The 22,122-nt window shown below is 42.2% G+C and overlaps 1 protein-coding gene across 1 annotated transcript; it reads left to right on the top strand.

The window, feature by feature from the left end:
• The first annotated feature begins 67 nt into the window (after positions 1 to 67).
• LOC135977113 (uncharacterized) lies at positions 68 to 2,489 on the top strand. The gene is made up of 2 exons (XM_065576255.1): positions 68 to 1,019; positions 2,014 to 2,489. Exons 1-2 carry the CDS (start codon positions 443 to 445, stop codon positions 2,487 to 2,489), a joined length of 1,053 nt encoding a protein of 350 aa, XP_065432327.1. The 5' UTR covers positions 68 to 442.
• The last annotated feature ends 19,633 nt before the right edge of the window (positions 2,490 to 22,122 follow it).

The following is a 22,122-nucleotide window of genomic DNA, read 5'->3' as shown; positions in this document are numbered from 1 at the left end:
TTAAAATAAATAAATTAATATTATTTTTATAGAGAGAGAAAAATAAGGCCTGGTCTACACTAGGCGTTTATGTCGAAGTTAGCGCCGTTACATTGAATTAACCCTGCACCCGTCCACACTGCGATGCTATTTAGTTCGACATAGAGGTCTCTTTAATTAGACTTCTGTACTCCTCCCCGACGAGGGGAGTAGCGCTAAATTCGACATGGCCATGTCGAATTAGGCTAGGTGTGGATGGAAATCGACGCTAATAGCTCCGGGAGCTATCCCACAGTGCACCACTCTGTTGACGCTCTGGACAGCAGTGCGAGCTCGGATGCTCTGACCAGCCACACAGGAAAAGCCCCGGGAAAATTTGAATTGGAATTCCTTTTCCTGTCTGGCCAGTTTGAATCTCATTTCCTGTCTGGACATCGTGGCGAGCACAGCAGCACTGGCAACGATGCAGAGCTCTCCAGCAGTGATGGCCGTGCAGTCTGTGAATAGAAAGAGGGCCCCAGCATGGACTGATCGGGAAGTCTTGGATCTCATCGCTGTGTGGGGCGATGAGTCCGTGCTTTCCGAGCTGCGATCCAAAAGACGGAATGCAAAGATCTACGAGAAGATCTCTAAAGACATGGCAGAGAGAGGATACAGCCGGGATGCAACGCAGTGCCGCGTGAAAATCAAGGAGCTGAGACAAGGCTACCAGAAGACCAAAGAGGCAAACGGACGCTCCGGATCCCATCCCCAGACATCCCGTTTCTACGAGGCACTGCATTCCATCCTCGGTGCGGCCGCCACCACTACCCCACCAGTGACCGTGGACTCTGAGGATGGGATAGTGTCCACGGCCGGTTCCTCCGACATGTTAGGGGACGGGGAAGATGAGGAAGGAGATGAGGAGGGCGAGGCAGTTGGCAGCGCTCACAACGCTGATTTCCCCGACAGCCAGGATCTCTTCATCACCCTTACAGAGATCCCCTACGAAGCGTCCCCAGCTGTTACCCCGGACACAGAATCTGGTGAAGGATCAGCCAGTAAGTGTTGTAAACATCTAAACATTTATTTTTAACAAAACAGGAATATTAACAATTAAAAGAATGGGTTGTTCATGATTAGTGTGCCCTATGCGCTTAAGGGTTTAGTCATGGGCAGTGCAAGTTTTGAAAAAAAATCTAGCAATGTCCGGTTTTCAGTGATTGTCCTGCACAAGCCGCTCTACTGTTTATTCCCTGCTACTGCAGCTACAGTAAAATGCGGTCTATATGTCCGGGGATAGAGCAGTAATCCTCCTGGGACATCTCGATGAAGCTCTCCTGGAGGTAATTTGAAAGCCGTTGCATGAGGTTCCTGGGGAGAGCGGCCTTATTGGGTCCTCCGAAGTACGACACGTTGCCGCGCCACGAGACTATTAAGTACTCGGGAATCATTGCTCTGCATAGCAGGGCGGCATACGGCCCTGGTCTTTGGAGGCTTTCCCGGAGCATTCTCTGTCTGTCGCTCTCAGAGATCCTCATCAGGGTGATGTCGCCCATGGTGACCTGCTTTTAATTAGGTAGGGGAATGTTAGTGTTGGGACTGCTTTCCCGTTCCTTTACAGAACTGTAACCGCTGGTTTGTAGCCACGCGGTGGAGGCGGGAGAGGGGCAGCCGAAAGGGATCGTTCCCGGGGACAGCCGCGAGGGGGTGGGACAGGGGCAGAGTTCCCGCTTGCCGGATTGCTGGCTGCAGGAACTGACATAGCTTTAAATGTGAAATGAGGCCAGTGGTAATATAAAAGTTTTAAACTGCCACAAGTGTACGGCTTACCATGTCTGCCTGCAACAGAAATTCCGTTGTGCTGCCCCGCTTCTCAAATGTGCTGTGCAAGACCCCAGGCACTGAATGCAAAGGCCGAAAATTCGACCTTGTGCTGAGTGCGCATGTGATAGGTGCTGTGCATGGTCTTGTTCACAGAGAAAGACTATGTTCTTTGTTCACAACTACATTTTTCTTTCTGAGGAATTCACTCCCTTTTTCCCATTTCCACAGCCCCATCTGCGACTGTCTCACAACCTAGCCTGGAATCACACTCCCAGAGGCTAGCGCGGATTAGGCGTAGGAAGAGGAGGACACGGGAGGACATGTTCTCTGAGCTTATGGCCTGTTCCCAAGCCCAGGCAGCACAGCAGACCCAGTGGAGGGAGAACTTGACCCGAATGCACCAAGCCAACATGGATCGGGAGGAGAGGTGGCGGCAGGAAGACCAGCAGGCGACTCAAACGCTGCTTGGACTACTGAGGGAGCAAACGGACACGCTCCGGCGCCTTGTGGATGTTCTGCAGGAACGGAGGCAGGAGGACAGAGCCCCGCTGCAGTCCATCTCTAACCGCCCTCCCCTGCCACCAAGTCCCATACCCACCTCACCCAAAGTGCAAAGAAGGAGAGGCGGCAGAGTCCCTGCTAAGTCTCACTCCACCCCTGCAGAGAGCTCTAGTAGCAGAAGGCTCTCATTTCCCAAAATTTGAAAAGTTCTTTCCTTCCCGCCTGACACAAGCCCCCGTCCAAGTTTCACCTCCCAATGCCATGTGTAGTTGATAATAAAAAATACGTTTCTGTAAACTACTGTTTCAATCATGTTCTTTTGGAGGAGGATGGGAAAGGGGGTTGGTAATTGGACAGGACAGTCACCTTTGGCAGGGTACATAGTCGGGGGCAGGCACAGCAGCAGGGCACATACACAGTGCAGTGATGCAGTGACTAGTTACCCTGGTTAGTCTGGGAGGTTGTTTTCATGTTATGTGGTGGGGGGGTGGGTTGCTCTGTGACTTTGTGGCAGGGGAGGGCAGTTACAGATCTTAAGCGGCGGTCCTTAGGCAGGATCACAGAGCCACACAGCAGGGGATCTGTAACCGTCCTCCCCCTGCCACAAAGTCACATAGACCCCCCCCATACACACAGTCCCGATCAGGAGGGGTGACAGGCTCCGTTGAAACAACCATCCCACCGCAGCGGAGCCTGTCAATCCTTGAGTTTAGAAGCTGCATTCGCGTCACTACACTACACCCGCTCCGCACCACAGTCTGCGTCCCAGTTTTAAAAAATTCCCGCGAAAACAGTATTAAAGAAAATGGTGTGCTTTAACAAAGTTGAACTATTTTTATTTCGAAACGTGTGTTGGAAGGGGGGTGAAGGGGGTATGTAACTGGATAGGATAGTCAACATTAACTGGGTAAAGAAACGGGGGCAGGTTTAGCTTCTCAGTACACAAACTTTAAAGTCACAGGTTACCCTGCTCACTCAGGAACTTTGCTTTGCTTTGCTTTCAAAGCCTCCCGGATGCACAGCGCTTCCCGCTGGTCTCTTCTAATCGCCCGGCTGTCTGGCTGTGAGTAATCAGCAGCCAGGCTATTTTCCTCAACCTCCCACCCCGCCATAAAGGTCTCCCCCTTGCTCTCACAGAGATTGTGGAGCACACAGCAAGCTGCTATATCAATGGGGATATTGGTTTCGCTCAGATCACAGCGAGTCAGTAAGCTTCTCCATCTCCCCTTGAGACGGCCAAAAGCACACTCCACCACCATTCTGCACTTGCTCAGCCGGTAGTTGAAGAGTTCTTTTTCAGTGTCCAGGGCTCCAGTATAGGGCTTCATGAGCCAGGGCATTAGCGGGTAGGCTGGGTCCCCGAGGATGACTATAGGCATCTCCACATCCCCAACAGTTATTTTGTGGTCCGGGAAGTAAATACCTTCTTGCAGCCGTCTAAACAGACCAGAGTTCCTGAAAACACGAGCGTCATGAACCTTGCCCGGCCATCCCACGTAGATGTTGGTAAAACGTCCCCTGTGGTCCACCAGTGCTTGCAGCACCATGGAAAAGTAGCCCTTTCGGTTAATGTACTGGGTGGCCTGGTGGTCCGGTGCCAGGATAGGGATGTGAGTTCCATCTATGGCCCCACCGCAGTTTGGGAATCCCATCGCTGCGAAGCCATCTATGATCGCCTCCACGTTTCCCAGGGTCACTACCTTTGGCAGCAGTACATCAACGATTGCCTTGGCTACTTGCATCACAACAACCCCCACGGTAGATTTGCCCACCCCAAACTGGTTCGCGACTGACCGGTAGCTGTCTGGCGTTGCAAGCTTCCAGAGGGCTATGGCCACTCGCTTCTGTACACTCAGTGCAGCTCGCAAGCGGTTGTCACTGCGCTTCAGGGCAGGGGACAGCAACTCACAAAGTTCCAGGAAAGTTCCCTTCCGCATGCGAAAGTTTCGCAGCCACTGGGATTCATCCCAGACCTGCAGCACTATGCGGTCCCACCACTCAGTGCTTGTTTCCCGTGCCCAGAATCGCCGTTCCACGGCATCAACATAACCCATTGCCACCGTGATGTCCTCGGCGCTGGGTCCCCTGCTTTCTGAGAGGTCTGTGCTACTCTCAGACTTCAGGACATCACCGCGGTGCCGTAGCCTCCTCGCCTGACTTTTCTGCATCTGCCTCAGGGAAACCTGTATGATAAGCTGCGAGGCGTTGAGAGCGGCCACAACTGCAGCGATGGTCGCAGCGTGCTCCATGCTCGCAGTGCTGTGGCGTCCGCGCTGTCAATGACTGGAAAAGTGCGCGAACTGTTTTCCCGCCGGCGCTTTCAGGGAGGGAGGGCGGGAGTGATGGACGGATGACGACAGTTACCCAAAAGCACCCTCGACACATTTTGTTACCCAGAAGGCATTGCCGGCTACACCCAGAATTCCAATGGGCAGAGGGGACTGCGGGAACTGTGGGATAGCTGACCACAGTGCACCGCTTCGAATGTCGACGCTTTCACCGTTAGTGTGGACGCACAAAGTCGAATTACTGTCCTTAGTGTGGACACACACGTTCGACTTTGCAATATCGATTCCAAAAATTCGATGCAAGTAAAATCGAACTACTCTCGTAGTGTAGACAAGGCCTAAGAGAAACAAAAAAAATGAGGTAACAAATATGGGAGCAGCTATAATCATAGTAGAGTCACCTGCTTGGTGAAGAAACGTTTTAAGTAGTTTCTTGAAGTGCTGAGAGATGCATTTCAATAGGAAGTGAATTTCATGCCCTACCCACCTGGAATACCTCAGAATAATGAAATACAGGATCAGATTCTGTGCCTCTAACTCAAGGAAACTCTGGTAATGCCAAGGGAGTGGAAATGTCTTTTAATAGCCCTGCTTGGGATCCCTCCACTATGAAGTAATCCCCAGCAGGTATAGAGTCGGCAAGTCCAGCTTCTATGTCTGTCTCCCCCACCATAGCCACCAACATGAGTGCACCTTTGGGGTCAGGAGGAGTGTGTCAGGGTTGAAGGGGAGCTGGAACGACTGGCCAGAGTGCAATGTGGTTTGGTTAGCCTCAGCTGGGATATAGTCCCTAGAAGCTCATAGTCAGATGGCAGAAGTAAGAGCAGCCCCTGGGCTCTGGTCAACCATGCTAGAATTGGGGGCAGAGACTCTCAGGGCCCTTACAGATTCCCTCACTGCCCCCATTCTGCTGAGCCCAGCAGAAGCTCAACGCAGCAGGAAAGCTGCCCCACAATATTCTGCTTCCCTTTCTGTCCTCTGCTATTGCTGAGTTTGGCTGAGCAATGTTAGAAAGGTGCTATATTCTACTGCACGGAAGGCAGCATTAAAATTGATGGGAAAAGTGATTTCTCGGTACAGTTTGTGTATCAGTTCGAAAAGCTCTTTGGGATCCTTCAAGTGCCTTAAAATTGTAAATTATTATTACACATTAAAATTAAATACGTTTCCCACGGAGAACAATTTTTGTAACTTTATGTTTCAGTGCCAAGAAGCTAGAGTAATTATATTCAATTTCTTTTACCCATTTCCTTGTATTTCAAGTTGACAAAGTAGCAGGATTTACTCAAGCAGAAGTAAAGCAGAACATAAAAAATGTCTGTCTGTTGTTGCATTTTAATATGCAGTGCTCAAACTGAGTTAATACTTTAAAAAGTATTTGTCAGTATTTGTTTGATTAAAAACCATGTACTGGCTTTAACAGTATTTCTTCTCCTTCCATACTTCCATCCTTTTTAACAAGAAAAATTTCCACAAAAATGCACAAGAATGATTTTTTTGCAAGAATATTAATAGAAAGTGAAAATTTTGTAAATGCTTGTGCAAATGTGCTAGTGAGAAGATTCACTCCCAAAACGTTCATGCAGTCAGAATTAATTGATTTCCTTGCCCCTTTTAATAAAAAATGCAGTCATCCAATTAGGAAACAGAAATGATACAGCTGTTTTACACCACCACTGGCCTACCATTAACATCAAAGAGTGAGAAACTGAACCAAATAATTCAAAACAACTCACAGGCTGAAATTTGGTTGCATAAAACAAAAGGTGAATAATTTCAAATAACTGGCATGTTTATAAAAAATCAAAATCTGTTTGCCAATAATTCACTAAACTAAAAAGATGGGAGGGCAGATAGATACAAAGTACTAATCCATCACTTTCAGAAACGTTCACTATTTTAAGGCACCTCAATTTTGAGGCTTCCCAAAATGAAACCCATTGGTTTCTATCAAAGTTCTACATCCTCTGCACCTCTGAAAACCAGGCACAAGCTATGTTATTTTAGGAACCAAATAGTTTGAAGCTTAGACAACTAGTGATTGCTTCTGAAAGTGTGACTGCATAGCCACTCAATAAATTATACACTACAAATAGGTCAGCTGGCACATAAACTTAAATTGGAATGGTGGAAGTGCACATGTAAGCTTTCCCAAATTTTGAATTGTGTGAGAAATAATATTAAATGTATTAAAGACTCTCTCTCTCTCTCGATAGAGATATACACTGAAACCTAAGTTTGCTGTATTTGTACTTTCTGATTTTTAACTGATATTGCTGGAAATGACCTTGATGAAGAGCAGCAATGCCCTCCAGTGGCCAGATTTATCCTTCACAAATGTGAGATCCTTTTTGATTTTCCTTTGATTCTCAAGTACAGGCTTCCTTAAAAGATTTCACCTACAATAATTATGTCAGCAAAATATATGTTCATGCAACTTAAGCTTTCTTGGCATGTATTATATCTGATAGTAATGAGTGTTCTTACAGTACTCTGCACAAATATTTCCACACCAATGGCATCAGAAACGTAAAGAACTATAGAAATGCAAGTGGAAAACAAAAGACAGTAGTAAAGAATTAAGGCTTCAGTAAATAATCTACAATCAAATCAGTGTCTCTGATAATGAGCTTATTTACTTTATAGTTCAATGTATTGTAAAGCTTCTTAGCCCTTTGGCTATGTTTATAGACAATTTAAAGTGATTTGTGATTAATTGGTTTAAAAGTAAACAATTAACAATTGAAATCCAAATATTTTAATATCTGGATAAAGCAGAATAGACTGTAGGATAAGTAAGTAACAGAATCATTCCTTTCGCAAAGCCAATCAGAAAAAAAAAGGAGAACAAAATCAGTATGATTTCCATACATTTGTATTTTTTTCTTTTATCTATTGTTTGAAATATGAATAATTCTTCCTCTTCTTTGGCTATATTTTCAAAGGAGTTACTCTGGCTTTACACTGATATAACTGAGATCAGAATTGTGACCTTTGTCTTTAACCGTAAAAACAAAGTTTTATTAAGATCATTTTGAAAAAAATACTTAGATTTTCATACATTACTTCTTTTTAGCCATGACTTTACCAGTGTTTCAAAAATCTACTCAGCCACTTGCATGTGGAAAGTAACTTTGTTTTTCTTGTTCTTTATTTAAATTCATGACTAAAATACCATTTCTTTTGTCATTAACATCATCATTCTAAATAAAGGCAAATAGAAGTTGAGGTTTAGCTACTAAATTCCCAGGGCCATTTTCCAAAGCTGGATTATATGTAACATTTGGGCTTGGCTTGCCTCTGCCCAATATGTTATCTTTTATCCACAGGCACTGCTGAGCTATACCTGCTGTCCACTGAAAAGAGTCATGATTCAGTGAAAAGACTAATTCTAACAGAGCATTTTACTATAAACCAATTTTTCAAGCAATGTTGTCAGCAAGCAGGTTTTCCTTAGCTCCTAGCAGCTGGAAATAATTTTGTTGACATATTGCACCCACTTATGTTGTTTCCACTAACTACTGAATGATGAAACATCTTAAGTGAAGAAAGAATATTATTCCAGGCAGATTCTAGCAGATTCTAGTGTCAGAGCTGCTGGGGGGGCTGCACTTAGATCTTTATCAAATAATAGTTAATTAACTCTTTGCTGATCAAGTTTTTTTCTTATGTCTCTATACTGAGAAAAAATCTGGTATTGAAGAGAATCAGAATAGTCTGCCTTTTGTAGCCTAGCTCTTACCATTCATCACACGGCACAGGTGTGGCAGATATTTTCTGTTTCAATTCATTCACTCATGGAAGTAATTTCATATTTAATATTTGCAGGCTACCCAATATTACCCTTAGAGTTATACATCAAGCTGAAATTTTCTAAGGATTCTCAGAGAATAAGGTGCCCAACTCCCATTGAAATTCAATGAAAGTTGGATGCCTTACTTCCTTAGGCTCCTATGAAAATCCCATATTAATACATACTCAGATCTATATTTAATTTCCTGATTTCTCCACTGATGGCCATTCTCGTATTACTCGTGGTTTAGTAGACATCAAGCCAAGTGTTCCATTGTTATCCTGATACAGTCCTCTGGATTGAACAGAAATTGGCCCCTTATATCTGGCCTTCGTGTTGAATATGCCTAAAGGTGAGGTTCTTTCATTGACTTGGAATAGTGCAGTACTTTCCTGTTCTCCCTTTGAGGTTGACTTCATTTTTATCACATTCATGGCAGTGCCAAGGAGCTTGGGTGCCTTTGCTGAGTCTGACATGCACCCTCACTTGTCCCTCTGGATGCTACCTATTTGACATTTTTTTAAATGTGTAACTTCTAAATTTGTTCTTCAGGTATATCTTTAAATCACTCATTATTTATTCCACAATTGGCTATTCCCTTAGCCCTCCTGACAGACTCCCTTTTTCCTCTGCCAACTCCTAAAATCATTTAAAGCCATGCTATTAGTCTAATCTTCACCATCCCCATCACTCACATGCTTCTCTATTAATGTTTACTCATGTACACTGGCTGTTTCGCAAGGCCCTCATTCGGCAAAGCACCTCAGCAAGTGCCTAACTTAAAGTATGTGTTTAAGTGCATTGCTTCTGTTGCTGACTTTCAAAATCCTTAAGGCTGTGACAATATTTTTCCTTCAGCAATTGGTTTATTTTGTATTCACTAGCAAGTGTTTTATATTCAAGTTTTAGCCAAGCTGCTGATCAGCCCATCACTTCTATTTGCAAATTAAAAATATAGAATTGAATACTGAATGTTTCGATATGCTCCAATGGCTTTCTTTCTGGGAAGGGATGAGGCTCACAGACTGTATAGTTACTTTCAAAGCTAACCGGTATATTTATTCAGACGCGGATCACATTTTAATTTTGTAAGCCCCTGTGGGACTTGTGATTGGTGATACAGAATAAATTTCTCAGAAGTGTCTATCTGATTTAGGAACACAAGTCCCATTTTCAAAAGTGACGTAGGGTACGTCTACACAGAGTAAAAGACCTACGGCATGGCCCCGGCTGGCCCGAGTCAGCTGACTTGATCTCGCAGAGCTTGGGCTGCAGGGCTATCAATCTCAGTGTACATGTTCAGGTTCAGCCTGGGCCTGAGCTCTGGGACCCTCCACCCTCCAGTTTGAGTCCAAGCATTGACAGAACAATTTTTGAGCCCTGGAGCATGAGCCCCATGAGCCCAAGTCAGCTGACTTGAGCCAGCTGCGGGTTTCATATCCCTGTGTAGACATAGCCTGAGACACTTACAACCAAATATTTCACTGTATCTAGAAGCCTAAAGATGTAAATGCCTAGGCATCTATCTGCATCTTTAGGTACTTATTGACACCGTTAGGTGCCTAAATACCTTTAAAAATCTGGCCCTAAGTCCCACTGACTTTCAATGAGACATAGATGCTGGCACATAAGGGTGGGATTCCCAATGGGGGCTCAGGTTCAGTGTTGCAATGCCTAATGTTTAGCCACCCTGCAGACAAGTGGAATTCACAACTATGAGTTACATGCCAAGGCTCCCTATGCAATACATGGGGAGAGTTAGGCTCCTAAAAAAGGATTCACAGAAACCTACATGGTGAGTGGGGAGCCATCTCATTAGCCAGTAGGAAATGTGTGTGGGGCCCATTCTATTAGGCAGCTTCTTACAACATCTAACAGAGCAGACCCAGAAGTGAGATAGATGGAGGAAAATCTAGTCTGAAGATCCTCCCAGGGCTACTCATGAGATAGGCACTGGGCATCAGGACCTAAGCAGCTGTGCACACGTGCACTAGCAGATTTTTAGTGGTCTAGGGAATTTAGGTTATTATAGGGTTAGGCAAGAGATGAGAGTCTGAGGATCTAAATTTTGGACTTTGGCAACTAAAGTTCAAGGCAGGTACACACAGGGATTTAAGTTCAGTGCTTAAATCCCTGTGTGTACCTGCCTTGAAATGCCTAAATCAGTTTTGAAAAGGGGACGTAAGTGCTTTTGAAAATTTTACCCATATTTTATAGATGAACAGATAAGTTAAAAATAATAACTGAACATCATCTCTATGCTTTGCAGCAGAATTGATTTTTTTCTATTACAAGTTTTTGTTTTCATTTTTGTTTTTTAAAGATATGCTCAAGCCCCAATATATGGATCCAGATGCAGATTCTGTACCTAATAAAATTCAGGGATAAATAGGTTGAGTTTTCATTTGGGTCTGTCTCTGTTAATATTTAGTGTAACAAGATTAAAATATAGGTAAAGTTTATTTATATAACAACTTCCTAATATTTCATAGGGCCTTATCCAAAGCCTTCTGAAGTTAGTGGGAGTCTTCCCATTCACAGATTTCAATGGGCATCAGAACAGGCCCATAAAAACAAATGTAAACCCCAACTCTAGCTGTTTTATAACATTTGGTTTGCATGTTCCCCCAATGCCTGTGGGTTACTCACTGGGCTCTTGAAAGAGCAAAACCACACCATCTCCAAACTTGGCTGATTCCTTAATAGATCTAAAAGGCAAACTTCAAGGCATAACCTATTACTGTAACAATGCTTCTTCTCTTCCCCATTTCCTTTGGGAAAAGGCAATAGTGCTAGCCCCAATATTTTTAAAAGTATAAAGTTAATAAAGAAATCTTAAGCTCATAATTTCACTAATTCTACCTAATTGAAGCTATATGGGCATGAAAACTCAGAACTGGAGGTAGATTCTGGGACAAATTCTGTCCTGGTTTACACTTATGCAATACCATTGTCTTCACTGAGGTTTCATGAGATGTCAGAACAGAATATTATCCTTGGTCATATTGCTGCTTGTTATTGCTACCTCTCTCAGATTTCCTCTTTCTCTCAAACACTGAATAGTGTCAAAGTAGTTAAATAAAGATGAGCTGTGCCTATCCACCTTAGGTGTTTATAAGGCATCTGTCACCTTGGTATCCAGGTGCCAGTATCCAGTAAAGAGACAGGATGAAGCTGAACCCACAGTTCTAGGAAGATTATTTTAGTTCTATTAGTCTACAAAATTGCAAGAGGTCCAATACAGTCTGTGGAAGATTGTAAAATGAATTAACCTAGCTGTACATTCTCTTATGGTACCTGATTCCAAAGCAAAACACTTTCCTCTCAGTCTCCATAAATATCTTGTCTGGTCACTCCTGGGTTTATTTTACTGTAGGAATATGATTGGTTTTTATCTGCTTTTAAAGCTCCATTTTTCACAGAAGGGAACAGTGTTTGGAACCTTTGCCATCACCATCACTTTAGTTTTGGTGAAATTGGCCTTTTTCCTCTTAGAGAATGTGAATGCACATGGTGAAAGCTGATCTTTGCTTGATCTTGATCTTTTCCATTAGGCATCAGGAAATGATCAGGCAAAACTCCAAGTCTCTACAAGATCAGCAAAGAGAAAAAAAATGAAACAGTTTTACTTTCTCCTAAACTGTACAGCGGTACATTCTTTATATATACACAACAAAAGAGAGAGTTAACTTCTCCAAACACCCATTATGGATATTAATACATGGACAAATCCTAAAGTCCTTTTTCAGACTACACCAGATTATCAAAGGTATTTAAGCACCTATTCCCATTTATTTCTATGGGAATCAGGCAGCTAAATACTTTTAAGACACTGGACTTCAGCCCTTACTTTAACTCCAAATAAAGATTTCCTATCTCATGATCTGGCTCTTTATCTTTAAATATTCATCTGTGGTAATAATTCTCAAAATGCTTCATCTTTGTCTCAGGTTCAAATTCAGCCCAGGCTGATAGCGAGCAAGAGAGTGATAGGCATTACCATCTGATGCCTCTTTGTTGGCCCATGGCAAATAAGTTGATAGTATCTATCCAGCTTTTAGAATGATTGTGTTCATAAAACAAAAACCTCCAGCACAACTGGCACTGAGCAGCCTCAGCAGTGAAGTCAAGGACTGAAAGGGCATGGAAGCTTAAGCTACCATTTTACCCATAGTGATCCCACCTCCATATTAGTGTTCAGGCACATTACAGAGTTGTGTGGGGAACCAGGTACTACTGTTGTCCATTATTAGAAATATTGCAGAAATATTGTTTTCAACTGAAAATGATGTTGACTAAATAATATTATGATCCCTTTGACATCCTATCTTTATCTCAGTCATCAGTGATTCTGATACATTATACTAAAATTCTTCCTTTTTATGTATTAGATTGTGACTTGGACTTGGACTATACACCTGCTTTTATTCCCTTGAATGGGCTATCTGGACCTTCCTTGGGCTAGGTATGTGGAGCTATGGCCCCATTTAGGTGGATTAGAGATCATGCAGAGCCTTGGATCGACCTTCTTTCTTGCTCACCAGTACAGCTGAACCTGTGCAGGGCGTGTCATAAATTGCTGCTGGTTTAGTCCAGCAGAAAATCACACCCCTTCCCCTCTTCCTGTAAGAACAAGTAGAAAGCCGGAGAGGAATCATGACTGAGATGTGTTTCTAAGTAACAGTGTCATCCAGGACTATGTGAGAGGTGGTACAATTCATACACCATGCCTTACAGAGGGCTGTGCCTAAGGTTGCAATCTGGCCCTATGAATAGTTGAAGCATGGCATGGCTACTATGATTAAACTAAGAATAGATAATTTGCTTTTCTTTGAGTATGTGTCAATGTAGCTCTTTCTCAATGCAGTCTAGGTGCACATGTCCCCATGTGCTTGAGACTGGATTTTTTTTTAACAACTGCATCTGTTGGGGCTGCGCACATGCTCTGTGCTGTCTTGTGTTCCCTCATGAGAGCATAAGTGGCAAGGCAGTCATGATCGTCCCTCACTTTCCTCTGAATGCCTGTGGCAGCAAGACAGAACCTAGCTGGTATCCGACTCACCAGACTTTAGCTCCAGCTAAATTTCTCAAAAACTTCTCTAAACTCTCTAAGGCTCAGGAGAACTATATTTATTCTATTATTTTTACAACCCCAGTCTGCTCTAGTGGTTGTCAAACTGAAAGCTGCTTGCAGAGCCTCCTGTACGACCCTCCAGCCTGTACAGACCCCTTCCCGGTACACACACACCCATATAGATTTTTAGAATGACAGACTTCAAGCCTTTTCCATCCTGTAATGGGCTAATTCCATTGAAAGACAGCCATAGCAGATGCTGGTTCAGCTTAGGGAGAGTCTCACATCCCAAACTGGTGATTGGTCTACCTCTCCTTCTATACAGAAACCCACATGTCCAGGGATACAAGGTTGAAGCTCCATCTTCTGGACCAATCTATGAGAATAGCATCAGATTCAGAAGACTCAAATTTGAAAACCTCCTTTAATGGTCAAGCCCATGTCTTCCAGTGGTCTATCCAGCAGGCAAGAAACACTGGACATCTCTGCAAAGAGGGTAGTACTGAAGCCCGACCAGTGGCAACATTGATATTGACATTTGGCACCAGTAATGAAGCTATCAGTGGCCTCAAACATCAATGCAGGGTGCCATAAGGGGCTGACCCGAGAACTGATGCAATAGTTGAAGATAGAGCTTGAGATGCTCTCATAAGAGGGACACAGGAAGACACTCCAGCCAAGGTAAGCATGGTGTCAAAGATGGGCAAAAAAGAGCGGACTGTGCTGCAATGAACTCCATCAATACTGGGATCATCACCAGAAAAACCCCCAGCAAAATCAACTCTGGCACCAACAGTGAGCAAAATCAACTCAGAGTGTACTGGAGCCACACTCAGCACCGATATGGGCACGTGTACCATTACAGCCCCAACTAATACCACCCTACCAGATGATACCATTTATGAAAGAGGCATATTCCTCATCACCATCCCTTGGACACATCTTTTTGTCAGAATCGAGGAGAAACCCATCGCCACTGAGATTACTACCAGTGTCACCAAGAGACCAAAGGATCTCTACAGACCTCAACCACCGGAACACCAAGACTGGTGCTGACCTGGTCATCTACTTGTTAACCTCCATACATATACAGAACGCCACCATGGTCCTACTGAGGCTATTGAGGCCCAGCCAATTGGGCATCTAGATGATGGTCCACACCTTTATAGAAGTGGAGAAAATCCCCTTCTGTGGCTTCACTAGTGAGATCTTAGTCTCCACAATATAGAGACAAATGGGACCTGGAAGCTGAATGAACCCTCTTCTCATCATCCCCAGATGAAACAGTAACCTTGGCACCAATGCTGGCACTAGACAACTTCAAGGTATGGATCATGGACACCTTAGAGATTAAGACTTTGGTCATCTGCAAAAAAAAATCTCTTAAACAATTCAACATTTTGTCACCTGCTGGTTCCTCCAGGATTGCCCTTCCTATAAATGAAAGCCTCTTAGACCCAGCAAGAACTTTGTGGCAAATGCCAGCCAATATTTCACCTATGGAAAAACATGTCAGAAATGATACCAGGAACTTCCCCTTGGGGTTTTGATTATTTTTACTCCAACACCCAAACCTGGTCTCAGATGTCCAGGAGAAGTTGAGATCTGCCAAAAACATGCATAAAAACAAGGATTGTAAGGTCTGTTTGGAAGAAATGGTCTTGCTCCAACTGAAGGTGACCAGCTGCCCGCCATTGCTGGCCAAATAAAAGTTTTTGACATGGGACAGAGGGACACCCTTCATAGCTAAGTTCCCTCATGAAAACAGAGAGAAGCTGAAAAGACATCATAAAAGGACTGCTCCTGGACAAGTTGGCTCACAGGTGGCAATGGGCACTTCTGACAGTGCGGAAGTGACCATGTAGAGAGTTTTGTGGCTCCAAACCTCAAGTATCCTTTGCAAGGAACAATCCATAATTGAGGACTTCCCCTTTGAGGGTTTGGGGCTGTTAAGCAAATGGACAGATAGCACCCCACATTCACTGAAAGATTCCACAGCAATCCTGTATTCACTGGAGATCTACATTCTCCCACCTTATTAGAAGGTGTACTATCCTCAACCATTGCACCAACAAACAACACTCATCCTGTTGTACCACCGACTAGTGGAGTAACATGCCAGGAAATGCCTGAGGTACAATAAGCTGCATCAACCTTCCTCAATCTCAGCCCTTCACTCTTCTGTGATCACCACCAGCAAATTTGATGGAATGGTTGAGAGCTGCATAGAAACTAATCCGGGGAACACAAACTTTGGTATGTACCTCATATCCTTCCACCAAACAGGATCTGTATAACATCAGACAGATGGATATTGGGAATCATAGACCACAGCTACCCCAAATAAATCCGTTCACTATGCCCTACCCATCACCTTCCCTTTCTATCTACAGAGACCCTTCTTCTGAGAGCCTATTACAAACAGAAGTGGCCTTGTTGCTTCAGCTAAGAGCCTTAGAGGTGGTTTCCTCAAAAATACAGGGAGGCAGAGGTTTCTACTTCTGTTATTTCTTTACTCCTAAGAAAAAAAGGGGCTCTTTGTCCCATCCTAGTCTGAAGAAACTCAACAAATATATAGGCCGTCTCAGGTTCAGGAAGGTTACATTTGCCTCCATCATCTCATTGCTTCAAGCTCAAGGTTGGTTTGCAGCTCTTGACATGTAGGATGCATACTCCCATATGGTCATGCATCTGGCCCACTGGATGTACCTATGATTTACAATGGGGTTGAACCATAACCACTACAGGGGGCTAGCCTTTGGGCTCACTACAGCACTTAGTGTTCACCAAGTGTCTAGCCATAGTAGCAGTGTATTTAAGGAAACAAGGAGTCCATGTCTACCCACATCTAGGTGACTGGCTGATCAAAGTCAGGTCCCAGGTGGAGACTGAAGCAGCCCTGAATTCCACTTCAATGAGCCTTCCTACCAGAGGACAGGATCCGGTCCCTGAAGCTGATGGAGGATGACCTCTGAACAAGACCTATGACAGTATGTACATGTCTGAGACTCCTTGGCTTTTTTTATGGTGCACATATGTGATGCCACTTGCCATACTTCACCTGCAGCCTCTGCAGTGCTTGCTGAAGATGGCTCACTCTCCATCCACACACTTTATGATATGACCAAATGAATTTCAATCTCACCCTGTATCCTTCAGGAAGTTAACTTATAGCTAAACCCATTAAATGTACAAAACACCCATTTTAGTCCCTTCCCTGATGATGGCATTGGTCACAGATGCATCAGGGACAAGATGGGGTATCCACTTGAATTACCTGAAAATGAAAGGTATTCTGGTCTCAGGATCATCTAAAACTACACATGAATATCTTTGAACTAACAGCCATCAGACTAACTTGCATGGGATTCCTAGTCACCCTTTGAAATGCCATTCAGATCCTGATTGACAGCATGTTGGCGATGCACTATATAAACAAGCAGGAAGGTGTTTGATCATTCCCTCTCTCCCTGGAGGTGATCAATTTCTGGGAATGGTGTCCACAGCATGGAGTGACTCTGAGGGTTCTGCACCTACCAGGGGTCAACTAAGACCTGTCAGACTTTCAGAGCAGGTCATGAACCATAAGTATTAATTGCAGAGACTCCTGCCTCAAGGGAGGTGAGAACACTGGCTCCCTTCCAAATGTCTTTCAACTTTGGCGGTCTTGAGGACTATTGTGTGCCTTCCCACCAATCCCCCGGATTCCCAGGATCATATCAAAGATCAAATGGAACAAAGACACAGTCATCAGCACCTTATTGGTCAAGGCAATTTTGCCTTTTGGATAGCCTACAGATGTCCTGCCAGCCATCCATATGCTTTTCCATCTATCCAGACATGTTCTCACAGAGCCAAGGTTATTGCACCTGGACCTACAGTAATTGCATCTGATGGCCTGGATGTTGGCTGGTTGTGCAGGATTGACATAGACTGTCTTCTGACTGGTCCAGGAGATTCTTTGCAGGGTCATAAATCCTCTACCAGTGAGATTTACACTTTGAAGCCAAAAAGAATTTCCATATGATCAAAACAATGTGAAGCCAGCTGATGTCAAAAATTCTGTACTGCTCATGAAGTAAGCAGGACTACCCTTTAACTCCCTTAATATCCATCTGGCAACGATATCAGCATGTCACACTCTAGTACAGTCACTCTTGGTCTTTTCAAACCCTACAGTGTTGAGATTCCTTAGGGGAATTCTTCATATCTGTCCTCCAATTAAGGACCCTACTCCCACAAAGGAGTTTAATGTGGCTCTCCTGTAGCTCACAGAGCCAGCATTAGAACCATTAAGAACGCTTTTTTTATCATCACACCATTTAGATGTCTTTTTTTTCTCATAGCCATCACATCAGCATGAAGAGTCAGCAAATTACAAGCTCTTACAGCTGGGCCACCATATACACCCTTCCATGGGGACAAAGTGGTGATGAAACCGCACCCTAAATTCATCCCTAAAGTGGTCTCAGAATTCCACATGAACCATTCTATTGCCTTAGCTGTCTTCTTCCCAAAGTTGCTATTTAAAAATATCTGGTCTCACATATGGGATGCATGCACACCTAGAGTGGGATCGGCCTTTAGTACAACATCTCAAAGAGTTTCAGTTACTATAGAGTAAGTAACCATATTCTACTTAGACTGAGAGATAATATTTAATTTATTTTATGCCATCTCTGAAGGCTGTTTATATTACAGGATTAATTAATAAACCAAATAAGAAAGACAAGAAATAAGAGGAATAAAATTAAACAAAGTTATAATTTCCTGGAATATATTGTCTCTTTTATAGAGTGAGGTGAAGGGAACTTTATCATTAACATAAGCAATTATATTAATAAGTTTCAGAGTATCAAAGATTAAAAAAAGTTCCTGACTATTAAATTATAATTACCAAAGCATGAGGAACTGTGAAAAATTCATAAACTGAATGGAAATTGATAATATTCAATTACATTTGTAATTACAAATCAGAATAGAAAACAAAAGGATAAACTCTTTGTTGTCACCATGTAATTGTGAACTGAACTGATCAGCATATGAACAAGAAACATTATGAATTTACAAAGTAAAATTTGCATTCAATAAATTTAGAGGAAGAGGCATTACCATTTTTTATTGTGTCTGTTTTCTGGGATAATCCTGAGATTCTCTTAACATTTTTATACACAAGACTGTGGTGGTTGATCAATGAATAATACCTGTGCCTATGAAGTACACCTCTACCCCGATATAACGCGACCCGATATAACACGAATTCGGATATAACATGGTAAAGCAGCACTCTGGGGGGGGGGGGCTGCGCACTTACCGGCGGATCAAAGCAAGTTCGATATAACACGGTTTCACCTATAACGCAGTAAGATTTTTTGGCTCCCGAGGACAGCATTATATCGGGGTAGAGGTGTATGCTGCATTCTCAGGCTCTCTGGGTCTGAGAAGTCTTCTATGTGGATGAAACACTCCTGCAGGAAGAGAGGCACAAAAAGGCCTTTATCCTGTGGCACTCCTTTGTGTCCTTGTGTGTGTGTGGTTGGATGGGATGGAGACAATATGGGGGAAATGGTCCTGCATGGTGGACTCTGCATTGGCTCCAGAACGAAACACTGAACGTTGGCCAAGACAGGTGGTCTATGTATCAGATAGCTCAGTTCCTGTTTAGCACAGACACATAAAGCCTGATAACTTGGGCTATATGTGGGATTCAAGAATTTCTCACTCTAGCCATAGAACAGGAACAACTTGTCATATCTGTGTAAATGTAAGATTATGGAAAGCACATAAAATAAAAGAAAATAAAATTCTGGGATTCATCCTCAAAATTTGCTCATCCAGACCACTAATATGCTTTTTCAGGTGACTGACAAACTGTTCTAGATACATCCAGATAGAGAGTGTTTATGTGCACGATGACTCATTTGCATACTAATACCCTTCTAAATCATAGCAGGTTATTAGTGAGCCTGGTGTTCCAGCTCTGGAGAAAGAGAAAGAAGACAGTGGTGTACACAAAGGCATTGATTTTTGCAGTACGATTTACAAATGAGATATCAAAAGGCTCCCTGCTTTTGTTCTCCCTATGATGGGGCAAATTTTTGAAATTATTACAAAAACTCATTACAAAATTGTAATCCACCAGTTGTATCCTAACTAGCTTAAAAATAAATGTATTCAGGAAATATACAAAATTAAGGCCAAGATTTTCAAAAGACTAGTGGTTTCAGTTGTCTCAGTTTTTGGGTGCCCAACTTAAGACACATCGAAGACGCCTGATTTTTCAGTGGGTGGAAGCTCAGCACTTTCTGAAAATCAGGCTCCATTAAAGAGTTTCTAGTCAGGCACTCAATAACTGGTTGTTTATGAAAATTTTGACTTCAATGTTTTGAAAAAAGCCAGGTTCTCAAAGCTGTGAGAGCCAAAGGGTTCATTTATAGGGAACTAATCAGGATCGTGGAAGACGAGCTCACTCAGATTCTCAGTGGTTCTGGACTATATCGCAAAATGAAACAACAGTGACTCTGTCAATTTTATCAATTTTATCAAATCTATAGACAAGCAAAATTAAAATTAAGAAACACATCCCTAACCTTCCATTAACAATACTATCCAGTTACCGGCAGATAGCTTGTTGTTGTCTACCCTTTTTATATTTTATTATTAAATACCAAAACTTTGTTTCAGATATTGATTATGTTTAGTGTTACTGATTTATTACCAGCGTGGGAAACATCTTGATAAAGTTTCCTTTCCACTGGGCCATTTGTGACAAATATTAAAGGTATTCTATCAACTTAAAAATCACAGTTCTCTATGAAAACAAGTTAAAATGTAGTTGTAAATTCACAATATTACCTGTGGGGCTCGGGGGCAGGTACAGTACCTGAAACTACTTTTAATTCTATAATTGGCCAGATTTCAGGTAATCGTCTTCTAAAGTACAATATACAGTGTAATTTTCTATCCACTTGTTGCTCATGGAGAAAATTTACACTTGAATTCAAGTGGAATTTTCAAAACTGCTCAGTGATGGCCTGTTTTAATTAAAGTCAATGGTAAAACTCTCACTGACTTCAGTGGGAGCAGACTAAGGTCAGTGGAAGCCTTTGAACAGCCCACTTGAAATATGTTTCTGTTTCTAGCTAAAATGTTGATCTTTTTCACAGCCTCTTTCTGCTCCAGTTTTGATGGCTGTGTACACTAGATCTGAGTTGAAGGCAGTATGGGCTGGAGGAATGGGCCCTAGTTTGAGAATCAGGCATTACTGCCTTCTGATTTTGACTTTGCCACTAACTGTGGTCTCGGGTAAGCAACTTCATCTTTTTCTCTCACTCTTGGAGGTGGTGGGGGTGGAATAATAATTATTGAACCATATCACAGTGGGGGTTAATTATTTTATATATTTGTGCATTAAATATATAAATCCTAAGAACAGTCCACTCCTTAGAAGCTAGTGGTCTAATAAATACTCTAGCAAAATATAAAGCACAAAAGCAAAAGGTATAACTAGTACAGTTTAATGACTGGAGCACTGAATGATAGTATGTATTGTTCCTATACTGTACTAGAAAAATAAGCTTGTCACATTGTTTATTATCTATTGTATTCATGTATAAAATTTTGAACAAATACCATGAAGAAGAATTAATTAGCCAATCACCAGTAACTCTGTTTCATTTTGCAATGGAACCCTGATTGTAAAGTCATATACAGTTCATAATAAATTTGTTCACTTTTAAATAAACATTTCTTTTTCAGTCAAATCAGAAACTGATTTTTTACCAATTACCATTCATATTTTAAATGCTCAAAGGTTTCTGTTGTTACATGTCATCATTAGTTCTTAATTCAAATACCTTCTCATATGCTTTTTTAGTGAATAATATAATCTGTGACTGACTGTAAAATAAGTGTTGAGAAGAATAGAGGTTAGGCCCCTCCCTAAGGTTATAGAACACATATATCCTAAGAGGTTGCGTATATTATTTGTCTGATATAAAAATATTTAATAGTGAAAGTTACTGAGAAATATGATTAAGATAAAATTATTTTATTGAATATAATGTCTTAATTCTGTATGAATGTTCCTATAATTTAGATCTGTACATTTTATATTAGTGCCAGTTCTTTAATGGTTCTGTGGAACACAATAAAATACAATTTACATTAATACATTAACTTCCATCAGCAGCATCTGAAGGCATTTAGTGATTAATAAAACATTCCTGCTTGTGTGTCAATATAATTAAATCTTACAAACTAATGGAATAGATAAGGGCCATAATTTTATGTAAGAGGAAATAAAATCTGCACAAAGTCCAAAAATGATCCTCTTAAAAGGCAAAAGTTCAAGTAACAGTAAGCATTCAATCAATACAATTGCCTCAATGACAGTTTACAATTTGTAGGCTTTATCTGTAATATAGGGAGATTCAAGTCAGCTTTCTGAAATTATACCACGCATATTGGAGATAAGGAAGACTATTATTGAATGGAATTGGCAGGGAATTTACTGATGAAATGTGTTTTTGTCAGAAAATGCTTATTTGTCTAAACTGAAACTTTTTGCAGGAAAGAGTTGGTTTCAACAAAAATTTGATCAGGAAGGTTTCTCAGGTCCAGGATTAAATTTCTGATCAAAAGCAGAGAGGAGGAGGAAAGAGTCTACCCTAGTGCGACCT

This window comes from Chrysemys picta, chromosome 1 (assembly GCF_011386835.1).
Source record: "Chrysemys picta bellii isolate R12L10 chromosome 1, ASM1138683v2, whole genome shotgun sequence".
NCBI lineage: Eukaryota > Metazoa > Chordata > Testudines > Emydidae > Chrysemys > Chrysemys picta.
Note: the sequence above shows the minus strand (reverse complement) of the source record. Positions and strands in the feature narration are given on the sequence as shown.

What these genes read in the sequence shown, in the direction of transcription:
- LOC135977113 (XM_065576255.1), top strand. Translation starts at nt 443, where the DNA reads ATGCAGAGCTCTCCAGCAGTGATGGCCGTGCAGTCTGTGAATAGAAAG. An exon ending in ATCTGGTGAAGGATCAGCCA is followed by an intron (nt 1,020 to 2,013) that starts GTAAGTGTTGTA and finishes CCATTTCCACAG; the next exon opens with CCCCATCTGCGACTGTCTCA.